The sequence below is a fragment of the Triturus cristatus genome, chromosome 5_2, assembly GCF_964204655.1.
Source record: "Triturus cristatus chromosome 5_2, aTriCri1.1, whole genome shotgun sequence".
NCBI lineage: Eukaryota > Metazoa > Chordata > Amphibia > Caudata > Salamandridae > Triturus > Triturus cristatus.
Window position 1 is genome coordinate 1,004,678,685 of NC_140588.1, and position 13,366 is coordinate 1,004,692,050.

The 13,366-nt window shown below is 43.3% G+C and overlaps 1 protein-coding gene across 1 annotated transcript in view; it reads right to left on the bottom strand.

Annotated features, from left to right (window-relative positions):
* Positions 1-2,143: 2,143 nt before the first annotated feature.
* ASB12 (ankyrin repeat and SOCS box containing 12) overlaps positions 2,144-13,366 on the bottom strand; it is a 38,505-nt gene continuing 27,282 nt past the window's right edge. The window contains exon 3 of the mRNA XM_085608280.1: positions 2,144-5,779. Within this exon, the coding sequence (XP_085464406.1) occupies positions 5,646-5,779 (134 nt within the window). The 3' untranslated portion in view covers positions 2,144-5,645. The remainder of the gene's footprint in view (positions 5,780-13,366) is intronic.

The following is a 13,366-nucleotide window of genomic DNA, read 5'->3' on the forward strand; positions in this document are numbered from 1 at the left end:
TAATTTGACTATACCCCAGCACCAAGGTGTACAAAACACCCACTTTCAGGCACCTGACCCAGTCGATAGTAAGGACCATGGAAAGACCTCCCTATTTGTTAGTAATTTAACTATACCGCTCCTGGTTGTACAATACAGCCACTTTAAGGCACTAGACCCCGTTGATTGAACGGACCATGAAAGGCCCTCTTTATTTTTTTGTAATTTTAGCATAGCGCTCCTGGGTGTACAATACAGCCACTTTAAGGCACTAGACCCAGTCGGTTGTATGGACCATGGATGTACATCTTTATTTTTTAGTAAATTGAGCATACCGCTCCTGGTTCTACACTACATCCATTTTCAGGCACTAGAGCCAGACAATTGTATGGCCCTTGGAAGGACTTCCTTATTTGTAAGCAATCTGACTGTACCGCTCCTGGATATACAATACACCCACTGTAAGGCACTAGACTCGGTCGATTGTATGGCCCATTGAAGGACCGCTTTATTTGTTAGTAATGTGTAACCCAATTCCTACTCAAGTTTGGCGTTCATCTCGGTACAAGAATCTTTGTACGTCGAGATCTCTCGATGGCTTCACTTGCTGCTGGCCCCTGCGGTGTGGAATGCACATCCACAAACTTTACAAGCCACATAACATTGCTGGGCTTTGACGGCGGTAAGCAATAAAGCTAGAAGTATGAAAGGTATGAGGTTCTTGCTAATAAGTTTCCCTTTCTTCATGCCATGGATTGGAGAGAAAATGATTACAAATACATAAACTTGGAGAACAAATTATCCAATAGTTAAAAATACAAATGCCACGGATTAAAGTCTAAAAACAAGAAAAAAGGATTTGGCACCCATGATATTCATTCAAAGATGGAAGACTTGACCTACGATTAGTGGCTCACCCAGCAGTAGGTGGGTTCCGGGGGCACTAAGACCTCGCTACAAAGGTCTCTTATGCAAACACAAGAATCCAATGCGTAGTACATACTGCACAATGGAACGAGGTGATAATGTCTGTAGTTTTTCATATAATATAGTCTGTGGGAGGTGCCTTTCTTTTTACATAATAAATGCATCATGAATGGAGCTTACCCTAACCAAGGGTGCGCTTCCACTGTTCTTCATCTTGGACCAACGTCCCAATATATCATGTGATGACTACTGCTGTCTTCTCGTTCTTAATAACGAATTGTACGAATCACACGAATAACCAGAGAATGTTCCCAGAGACTTTCCCTCACTGTACCTAACCAAAGACATTTCATCTGTCCCAGGCTAATGCTCTACAATGTATCTATTTGAATGCTCGAATAAACTGTGTGAATGTCAGCAAACCCAAACCAAGAGAGAAACTTCGCAAGTATTCTGTAGTAAAATGTTTCTTCTCACTCGTTCTCTATTGGTACGTACCCTAAGAATCATGTACTCATGTTGAATGTATGAGCGTCTTTGTTAGAAGTCCAATAAAAGGACGTGTAGGTTTCTGTGTACAGGAGACCTTATTCCCCATCCTTAGAAGGCAATTCTGTGCCAGGTTTTATTTAGAACTGTAACCAGTTCTCTGTACTTATATTCTATATGCTTTTCTACTAAATTTGCTTATGTTATATCTATAATTTGCCTATTATTCAGTTATGTAAAGCTTTGAAACGATCATCCTTGTCTGTCATCCTTACAAAAATGTTTGTCGCCTGCCACTGAGCTTCATCTCATAAAAGTGGCGGCTCTAGTCGGGGAGCACTAAAGTCCGCATCAGGACGACACCACTCCCGGTCCTAACCATTGGTGTTCCCCCAAGGGTGGATTTTTGGATAGGTTTGCGTGCTGACAGATCCATGCGATGATATAACAGATGCTTATTTTTACCCAACACAATGGTACTGACCTTATTGACCTCAGGAGGATAAATGGCTGGGTTGGCCACCAGGAATTATTTGGCCCGACTGATAATGTGAATAACTGCTGTGAATAAAGCACAATATGCCCTGACAACCACATATTCTGACCGTAATCCTTGCTCAGAGTTTCTGAAGACTGCTGCACATCCATGTCTTTTTTATTCATATTTATTAAGTGGTACAAAAAGACACTGCATGAAATGAAAGAGACTTGTGGGGAAAAACTCATTAAGGCAAAAACAAAATGAAGAAAAGTTCAAATTGCTAATATTTATTCTTATTGATAAAGAAGAAAATACCTTAGACATTGGGACATTTATATTTCTTTTTAAAGATTTCGGCGTGGGGCGGGAATATTGAGATGAAATATTGAAGGTTCACAATATCGGGATCAGACTACTAGGGGACAAAATCTAGAAAGGTAAGCTTGTATAGATTTTCTATATCCAACTCCACATATATGTATATTGCTAATATATAGAACTTCAAGGTATATAGATGTGGAATTAAGAATAGTAAATTCATCATTGAAATCATTTAGGGGTCGCCAGAGATCACAGCTGCGACCCTTGGCTTACCACTTGTGACCTCTGTCACTGCCTTTGTGACCCCTGGTGGCCTCAGAGGGGATAAAAAAAAGTACCAAGAACAGAGGGGCTTGTCTTATTTTCTGGCTGGTTTTCATTATACTAATAGTGAATAATATATTAGTGTAGTAAAAATGTAGCACACTTAATTGAAACATGACATTTGGTGGCAGTTGTAACCGAAACATGGTTTTAAATGTATGTTGTGTGTGTGCTTGGGGGTGAAAGTGCTTTTATGGGACAGAGCATCTGTGTTTGTATATGTAAGCATGAGTGCATGAGTGAACGTTAGTGAGAGTCAGTGGCAGGTAGTGAGAGACTGAGACCCAGATTTACTACTCTTTGGCATGGGTGCAAGGGAGTGTGAGTTTTCAGAAGCATTGGTTTTGCACTCCAAGGGGTCCCTTCCAGTACAAAAACTATGCATTCAGGACTTTTGCCCACTTTGTATGTGTGCTGTACAATGCAGCACATTTGGAAAGTTGTTAAAATGAAGAGAAGAAATGAAAACATTTTTCCTCCTTAAGCCTTCCTTGAGGATCTGTAAAATGTTGGCCCAAATTCTAACAAATGTCTACCAAGGTTTGTAGTTAGGGATTTGCATCAAAACAGTGGGAGGCCCATGCACCCCCCCATGGAATGCCTCGTTGATGCCAAGTAATGCAAAGCTGCACATAGAACAACTTTGCAGTACTTTGGAATACTATCCTACGCATATCCTGATGTGCATTGGTTGTACATCCCATCCTGACACTTTGCACTGGTTTTGCATCACAAAAGTGATGTAAACCCAGCAAAGAGCATTAGTAAACCTGAGCCTAAGTGTCAGTAAGTCTGGGCGAGTGAGAATGAGTGAGATTATGGGTGAAAGCAAGTGAGTGAGTATGAGATGTTTAGACAGAATATCGGAAAGAGAAATATCGTGGGACAAAATATTGTGTTAAGAATATCGAGGACAAAAATGTTGTGAAGGTAAGTTTCTATAAGTAAACAACATTTTACTATATATAAATCTACATATATGCACCATGACCATATATATATCTTCAAGGTATGCAGATGTGGAGTTAGGAAAAGCAAATCTCAATCTTTTGGTCCTCGGTATTTGTATCCCGAGTTAGAATGAATAAGAATGAGTGTAAGGGGATGTAAGATAGTTTTAGTGCAAATGAATGAGTGAGTATGAGTGAGACGATGAATGTGAGTGTGATTGAGACTGTGATACTTGCAAGCTAGTCATCGGCCTACACATACTGAAGGTAATTATTGTCTTTTAGTGACACCAAGGACAATTTACTGGCATTAGCGTACTTGCCGCAGTTCTTAGAACGATAGACACCTGCGACAAAATAATCAAACTGGAGGTAATTCTTGGCATAAAGGGCACCGATGGTAAGATATTGGTACTAGCACATGAGCGGTAATTTGTTGCATATAGGGTACTGCTGGAAAAATACTGGCATGCCCGAAGAAATTCTTGACATGTGGACATCAGTGGTAAAACACTGGTACCGGACCAAAGGAGGCAATTCTTGGCATAAAGGTGGACAGCCTGGCATGTAGGATAGTGGCAACCATGACAAACTGCTGTCCCAGGCATACTCCGGTATTTCTGACATAAGGGTCACCAATGGTATATGGACAGTATAAATTGCAAAATAGTGTCAATGGGATTTGTTATTTACATTTTAATATAAGGTGGCTCTTATGGAATACGGGTAATACCTTACTTCACCCCATTCTTTTAAGTTTTTCCTTGGGGGAAGAAATCTCCTAAAGGAGGTCTGACTTGCTCGCTCAGGTTGAAGGGTCATATGATGTCACTTCCTGTGATGTCATTAAGATGGAAGGGTATGTGAAGTCACTTCAGATACCCCAGGCGTTTTGGTGAATCAACGCCCATGAAATACATAGCTCTCTATGTTCCCTTACCTCTTCAATAATTTGTTCCTCGATCTTCTGTCACGATATTGAGAAGAATAAGAATAGATGTAGGATTAGCTGAAGGGTTAGGGTTAGATTTGAGGTTTGTGAGAGGGTATGGTCACCTTATAGGTTATGGCTAGGACTGAGGTTAGGGTTAGGCTAAGGGTCAGGATGAGGTTAAAGAAATGTTTTTGGGTAAGGTTTCTGTCAGGGGGGCTCCTCCGTAATGGCTGAAGAGCATCGCCCCACTGGTCCAAGTCAGTCACAGAAAAATAATATGATAATAAAACAATAATATCATTTAATTTTTTTGCGACTGACTGAGCATATGCCAGTGTAGGGTGGGGCCGGGCTATGGCAGAGGAAGGAGTGATGGGCACTGTAAAGTGCGCATGACAGTTTGCCTGGCCATCTTAGGCCGTCCAAATCGACATGCGCACTTCTATTTTTCCAAACCCAGCAGTCCCGCACAGCCAGGTTGGAGAAACAACATAGACTCCCATGCACTGTCTGAGCGGCATGCCAGGCTGTTCAGACCAATCCTGGTGCTGCTCTCATGCTAGGTATAGCATGAGAACAGCGTCTTGAAAGGCGGGGAGCCTGTGCTTTCACAGTGACCGTCGGGAACAGAGAACCATAGAGGCGTCCGTTGAGAACAGGTACTTTTATTATTATTATTCCCCCCTCCCCGCATTTTTCTTTTGCAGCGGCCATCACTGGTTTCAGTTCTGCAGTTAGGATCCTGCTTATGGTTATGATTTAGGCTAAGGTTAGGGTGGTTAGTGCGAGGTTCGATTTGTGTCTGTTTATGGTTAAAGTTAGGGCCTAGGCTGTTGTCAGGAATTTTCGGTACTCTGACATTCTTCATATTAGTTCCCTTATCATTTTAAAGCAATGTAAAATGCATTTTTCTGCATTATGGGTTCTTCAAAATCCCTCCTTATTATATATTTGCTTACATTTTTCATTGCTATTTAGCACCTATATGTATATTAAAATAGACACCCTAAGAATGATGATGCGGCTTAATATACAAACATAAATATTAATTATAATAAATATAAACTATGAAAACAAATAGGATGGTTCGACAAATCACAGGTTCCATCTTCTGTCTGTAATTAGCATTCCCAAATGGCTTTATGGAGTTGGCCAACATATACTAGTGCTTTGACTCCTGTCTCCTGGGCGCTTCCTGCATGGCTTTAGATGTGGTGAGTCTGTGGCTTGTCAGAGGCTGTCAGGTCTGGTGTTTGAGGTAACCAATCATCATGAGGGGGATCTCCAGCTGGTCAATGAGATGGATTCTGTTGACCTGTTTCAGAATCTTCCTGATCACCATCCTGGACTGGGACATCAATGATCTAGGATGAGCTGTGCAAAAAAGAGAAAACCAGTGACAATGAATCCAAAGTGAGCTCTGGCATTTACAGTGTTCATGCACCACGTGACGTGACTTACATTCAGTGATCCAGAGAGACCATGATTTGTTTATATCTGTTTATCACATTTTACTTTAACCCCTTCAGTGCCACGCCCTTTCCCCCTCCTGTGCCGGGCGTTGCACTAGTGGGTGGGGTTCATGACAAGATAGCCTCGTCATGGGCACAGCGCAACCGTGCTCCATGACGAGACTATCTCGTCATGGGCACTGAAGAGGTTAACACTGGTGCAGTCAACATTTTAAACATATCCATGGATGGATAGATGGGAAGATAAACGGACAAGCAGACAGATGGATAGGCAAACAAATAAGCATCATGTAGGGAGGCAGACAGACAGACAGACAGACAGACAGACAGACAGACAGACAGACAGACAGGTAGAGAGATCGATAGAGAGATCGATAGAGAGATCGATAGATAGATAGATAGATAGATAGATAGATAGATAGATAGATAGATAGATAGATAGATAGATAGATAGATAGATAGATAGATAGATAGATAGATAGATAGATAGATAGATAGATAGATAGATAGATAGATAGATAGATAGATAGATAGATAGATAGATAGATAGATAGATAGTGTCAAGAATTCCTGTCATGCGAGGGGAGGAAAACGGTAACCAGCGAAAACGGACTACATCTCCCAGGATGCTTAGCGGTTGAGAGGTTATGTAAACAGGAGAGCTGTTACATAACTCAAGGAAAACACGCCCTTATGTAAACAGGAGAGCTGTTACATAACTCAAGGAAAACACGCCCTTATGTAAACAGGAGAGCTGTTACATAACTCAAGGAAAACACGCCCTATAAAGGGAGGAACCGGGAGGTACAACGCTGTCGGATATTGTGTTTACACCGACGTACCTGCTTAGTGAAGAGCAGTGTTCCGGAGTGGTGCTCCAGTAAGGCAAGAACGGAGGTAGGTCGAGTCGTTACTCCCTGGGCCGTGTCTTGCCCCATCGTCACCTGTGAAGGACCCGGAAGCTCTACCGGTTAACCATTGAGCTTCGCTTTTTGACTCGGCTGAGTCAAAGCGCAGTGGCGCTTTTGCTGGTTGGAGTCGTAACTCCCAGCCCGACCAGAGATACAGGGACTGCCAGCTGTAACGCACACCAGGAGGTGTTTGCCGCGTTACAGACTCGGAAGTCCACAGGATCGATCGAGCGGCTGCTCTCGGTTCAGTCTTCTTTGCTTGTGATTGGGGTATCGGTGACGCATCACCAGGAGGTGACTCCGCGTCCCGGTGCAGTCTGAGGAAGAGGTTGAGCGGCTGCTCCCTTCAGGTAGAGACCCCGGCTGGGTGTTTCCCTGACTCCTCGATTCTCCCCAACACTCTTCGTGCCCCTCACAGCCTACCGATTGGCATTGTCGGCTATTTCATTTCTGCCCTCTGTTGGCATACGCCGGGATCGGCGTATATGCAGAGGACGGTTAGGACCATCCGTGCTGTGGGCTGGTAACGTACTTAGCCTGGAGGATTCCAGTGACTATAACCTTTGTTTATTCCTTGTATTATTTTTGCCTTCATTAAAATAACTAAACCTTCACAAGTGGTTGCGTTCTCATTATCGTGTCTGTTAAACGATCCTGAGACGTTCAGGGCGTTACAGATAGATAGATAGATAGATAATCTGAGGGAGCCCGATAACAACTGGGACAGACTTGCATAAATATAGAGTGACTGAGATAGGCTTACCGAGTCTGGAGACAGACTGGGCAGATTTAGGTAGACACACAGAGATTTAGAGAGATTAGGGCAGGCTAGCATAGTCTTGGAGAGACAGCCTGGATTCACTGAGGCAGCCTGGCTAAGACTCAGCTAGGATGAGATAAAGGGTGCTAGAAAGTGACAGCTCTGCAAAAGGATAGAATAGGCTGGGGTATACTGCAGTACATTGAGATATGTGAAGAAAGACTGAGACAGGGTGAGATAAACTAAGAAAGGCTGAGGTATACTGCAAAGGACAGAGGCAGAGAGGAGTAGACTGGCACAGACTGCAATAGACAGAGACGGAGACCAGCTGTAATCGGAATCGCTGCAGGTGTCCCTAGTTTTAAGAAGGCGAGAATGGGCATCCGCATGTTTTCTCTTATGGCCTCCTCTCTTTGGAACCCTTTTCCTTTTCCTTGACGGTCACACACTACTTATGCTTCCTTTTGCAAAGAGCTAAAAACGTGGCTTTTCAAACAAGTTTATAGCGGCTTTTAATTTACTTTTTTCTATTTATCAGCAACTCCCCCCACAGCGCCTAGAAATTGTGGGTGATTGTGAGCTCAAAAAATAAAAGTTAACATAACATAACAAAAGAATTAACTGAGCCAGACGGTGATAGAGTGAGATAGACTGATATGAGCTGGGATACACAGATTTACTGAAACTGGAATAGACTGGGAGAAACTGGGATAGGCTGGAATAGACTGGGAGAGGCTGGAATAGACTGGGAGAAACCGGGATAGGCTGGAAAAGACTGGGAGAGTCTGGGATAGGCTGGAATGGACTTAGGGAGATGGCAATAAACTGAGAACATGAGTCAGATGGACTGAGATAAATTGAGAGGGACTGAGGAGTGCTGCGATCAACTGAGGTGGCCTGAGACAGACTGGAATAATCCAAGATTGACTGTGATAGACTGATGTTGTATGACGGAACCATGCATGCCTGTACCACGCAGGCAAAACAACGACATATTGTTACCATGCTTTCCTTTAGCACGCAAGTCGTTACAACGACTTGCCTTAGAGAAGCTCAGGACTTTGGAATAGTATAATTTACTATTCCAAGTCCAGTCTTTGTAACAGTAGGGAAGGTCTTAAAATCCAACACCAGTCCAACAATGCGCTCCCTAAAGCAAGTCGTTGTAACGACTTATGTGCTAAAGGAACGCATGGTAACAACGCGTTCGTTGTAGCGGCCATGTTATAAAGGCACTGCGTGGTTGTGACTGCGTGATAATGGCTGTTTCCCTAGACTGAGCAGTGGTAGATAATGAGAGAGATTGAGATACATTGAGAGAGACGGACACAGAGTACCTCCGGGAAATGTCAAATGCCCTATTAAAATGTATACTTATTCACATAGGTTTCTTCCATAACTGTAGTAAATGTATGCTTTTAAAAATTTCCAAAAAATCCAGAAGTACCCCTAGGAAGCTGGAATTGTTAGAGCATTCCAGAAGTACTCACATTAGTAAGAATGTTGGCATGAGTAAGTACAGCAAGTGTGCTTTCTATCAGAACTACTCTGAAAGGTGCATCTCTAACACCTATTTTTGTTCCCTGAGATATATAGTTTTCTCAGTGAAAAAACACTTCACCTCGATTTCCACCGTTTTTGAGAGTGTGGTCTCCTAACTTCCACCCTACACAAAGACATAATCCTCCCCTTGTGAGGCGACAACCTCTGACTTTATCAAGAGTGGAAATGTTTCTTACAGATATTGGTGACTAAACACAATCCCTTCTATATGTGGGTGTTCACCTACATTTCATACCATCAGTAACTACTCTGGCATACCCAATCCCCACCAACCACAAAGTTGCACCCTAGTGACACAATTGTATGTGTGAACAAATCCATTTGAAAGGATAGATTCTTGTGCTGTCCATAGAAAATATGAATTTGCATCCGCACTTTAAGCCATTTGTGCAAGTTAGATGTGTAAACAACTTTATCAATTAGGTCCCAATTCCATTTATTAATCCAACCAGGATCAAATGTACAAAACACATTTGTGGCCACAAACCATGCAATATGCAAAATGAAAGAGTTCTCAACCACAAAAATGTATTTTTAGATGTACACACCTTATTTGAGAGCAGCAGCTGGCGGCAACCATTAAATATGGTGAGGCATGATGCCCAAAAAACTCACCATATGCATGTTGCCTTTGTTGGAGGGTCCGGCTGCCGTCTCTCTCTCCTCCCGGCGCCCTCCTCCGTCGGCGGTGATTAGGGAGGAAGGAGAAGGACATCCTCTCATGTACAGCGTGAGACCAGCCAATCCTGGAGCTGCGCTGCTTCAGGATTGGCTGGAGCAAGCTAACCCAGCACTCATTTTGGGGCTAGGGGCCTGCGGCTGCAATCCCTCGACTGTTTTTCAGCCGTGGAATTGCAGGCTCTGAAGTGCGCATGTGAGGTTGGCGGGCTGTAAACAGCCGGCCAACCTCACATGCGGACTTGCAGGGGCTGAAGCAATAGTACAACTGCACGAATCAGCCCCGCCCCCTTCCCTCGCGCTGTAACAGCGCAAGCCTGGGACACATTAATAAAATGGTACTTTTTACCATTTTGTTAATGTGTGGGCCTTCTGCGCTTGCAGCAGGCGAGGCGACGCTCCTCCGCCATAACGGAGGTGCCGCCACTATTTGAAAGCTAAAAAAGTTTTCCTACTCAAACAATTTCTTATCCCGAATAACAATTACGAGGGCGCTTTTTAGGGGTCAACTCCTTATCGTGCTTTGAAATTACATCTATCAGTAGTTTGTAGCTGCAATTGCAAACCATTGATCAGATACTGGTGCCTTAGTTGAGGGCGGTATCTGTTGCACAAGCTGTCTCAGGGAAGCAGACAGTGGCAGTGACACAGGTGTCCATGCAGCCCTGATGTATTCACAAACACAGCAATTGTTTCTTCAATGGGCATTGCAGCTCAAAAACAAAACAGGAATGCAAATGCAGGGATGGAGGCTGTAGTCCCTTTGCAGTCCATCATCCCAGCATTTGCACCTAATGGGAGGAGGTTACAATGTGTGACTCGCCTAATTAATATTTATTCGACAAGTCATTTTCCAACCTTCTGTGAATTAACCTCTTTGTATATATCTTGCATCAAAAAATGCAAACCAGTGGGTGTGCATTTTGCACTTTCTGGTTTGGAGACAGGGATTCATGCATTGGGCTCATTGTTTTGAATGTGTTTAGTGTGCAGTATACAATCAAAGCACTGAAACTGTCCCTAAAAGGTGACCATGAGCCGTAGGCTTAATAATTGTGTGACCGAAAGAGTGTTTTATTAATAAGAAGATAACGTTTATTTACATGTGTTTAAATTAGCGTAAGTAGAGCACAAATTTAATTTGTTTGGCCTTTGTTTGAACTGGCAAATGAAATAAAACTTGGCTTTTTAAAGTTCCACAAACAAGTTTCCTACGCACATTGTTTTCTCTTCTGTTTTTTCTTTTTATAAAATGGTTGGAATGGGATTCGATTCATGGTGTTGTGTCCTAATGCTGTATCAATTTGTGTGCTTAGGAGGAAGCCATGCCGAAATGCTCTTGTGTGTTCCAATAATCAAGGATGCTGCACCGTATAGTCCCATCTCAGAGTGTTATCTGGCTTTAGAATTAGACTTTTCCTTGTAAACTGATGGTCCGCACATTCCACTGTCTACTCATTTCTCGCTTTCCTTTGACTTATGAATTGAGTAGATTTATGTTAGTTCATTGAAGAACTATATTTTGATTAAGGCTAATTTTATTATGTTATGAACTCTCACAATCGGGGTTATACTTATGCATTGTTAATGCTGTATTGATTTCATTTGTTTTTAATTTCTTTTTATTGAACAATCCAATCAACAAATTAACACATCAAGTGACATGCTGATAAATCTTCAATGTTTCTAAGTGACATACCATACCATACAGAGTCTGTACAATGAAAGAATTTAGGGGATCATGGGGACTCAGGCGCTTCCGCTTCCACCTGACAGGTCGGTGGGTCACAAATATTACCCCTATAATGATTCCAGGCCTCCCAGACCCTGCTCCACTTCTTCGGACAACCCCTTGCAGAATAGACTGATCTCTGACTAAAAATACACCAGTCCAAGTCCTCCATCCACTTCCCAATCCGTGGCGGCAGGCTGGCACCCCACAGTTGGGCAATGTCCCGTTTTGCGATCATAAAAGCCACTGTTGCCCACTGCACCTTGTATGTGTTTAGGTCTGTGGGCTCCCAGACATTCAGGGGGCATCTGCCAATGCTGTATTGATTTTGACTAACTGTATATATACATATATACTGCCGTATATAATGATTATGCATCGGCGCTTTGAAATGTATTAGTGCAATGTGCCAACATGGCCAAATCAGAGCCCAAGGATCCATTGCGACCCTGAGGAAACGGGAGCACACAAGTGCTATCATGATCTTGTAAGTAGCTGAACATTATCAAAAGAGAGATTCTAATCAAGGCTGCTGGAAGGTTGTAATCAATGCTACAGCTGGAAGTGTGCCAGTCTAACCAACTTCCAACGCTGCAAAGAAAAACAGGGAATAGACTTCTTATGCAAGTGCAGAACCCGGAGGAGAACCCGATGCAATTTCCTCCTTTAAACTATCCCTATGTCAGGTTTTGGTGAGAACTTTCTTTTGGATCTAGCACGCAACTTAATGCTAGCTTGGAAACCAAGCAAACCTCAAAGACCTAAGTGACATTTTTGTTCACTTTAATGATGGAAGGGTGATGCCATGTTATGGAAGGTGGAGTCTGTTATTACTTTTGTATATTGTCAGTACTCAACTGGGGAAACCATGCGTTTTGTATGTGGGGCGCCAGAATTTCCTACTAAACTTGTAGAAAATTTGGCCTCAATACGAGAGTGGGCAACTAAAATTTGTAAATATTAAGGCTTACATATTATCTACAGTTTTTCATTGATTGAAAAGCAGAGAAGGATCCATGGTAGTAACAAAACACTTCAGCAAGAACAGGGACCTCTAATACAATCTGTGCACTGTTTCAAGAAGAAAAGGACCCATCCATGTTCACCAATTTTGCTGCATATGTAATAGTAACTGGAGATGCTGGTACTTGCACCAGAGCAAAACACAGGCTAGACAGATTTCCCACTTTTTAGGTCTCGCTGAGTCAGCGCGCATGCGCTGCTCGGAGAGACATTTAGTATGTGAGTTTTGAAAGTGCTGCTGGCTGGCGACAAGCTTGCGTTTCCCGCGATCGTGCAACCGCGCAGCTGGCAGCTTTGCAATATATACAGCCGCGATCATTCACTGCGCGCGCAGCCCCTTTTCTGTGTCCAGTCACATGCCCCTTAAGCTCCCAATACAACATCCGGCATTTGCCATTCAGTCTTCCTTCAAACTTCACCCAAATTACTCCAGTTCCCAACCCAACAACCACCCTTACTTTAAGTTTCCTGGCTAGAGCCTGTCCACTGATTTCACGATCTATGATAATCCACCAGTCAGTAATTGTTGTAAAGTCCGCTCCATTCAATAACATTGTCCCCTACATTTCCCCTCAAGCCACGGCACCAGAATACACCTCTCAGTTAACATCAGTCATAGACCATCCCCCAGTCTCACCTCAAACTGCCACCCGGCACCTTGGAGCAGCTGTCGAGCCTGTTCGCCGCGCACCCTGCTGCCAGCACGAACTGGATGATCATCACTTGCTGCCGCAGATCCTACATGTTCACAGACATGGCTGCCGCCGCCCTCCACACACCGATCCTCACCGGCCCCTCTCGCAGAACCTGACCAGCCCACAG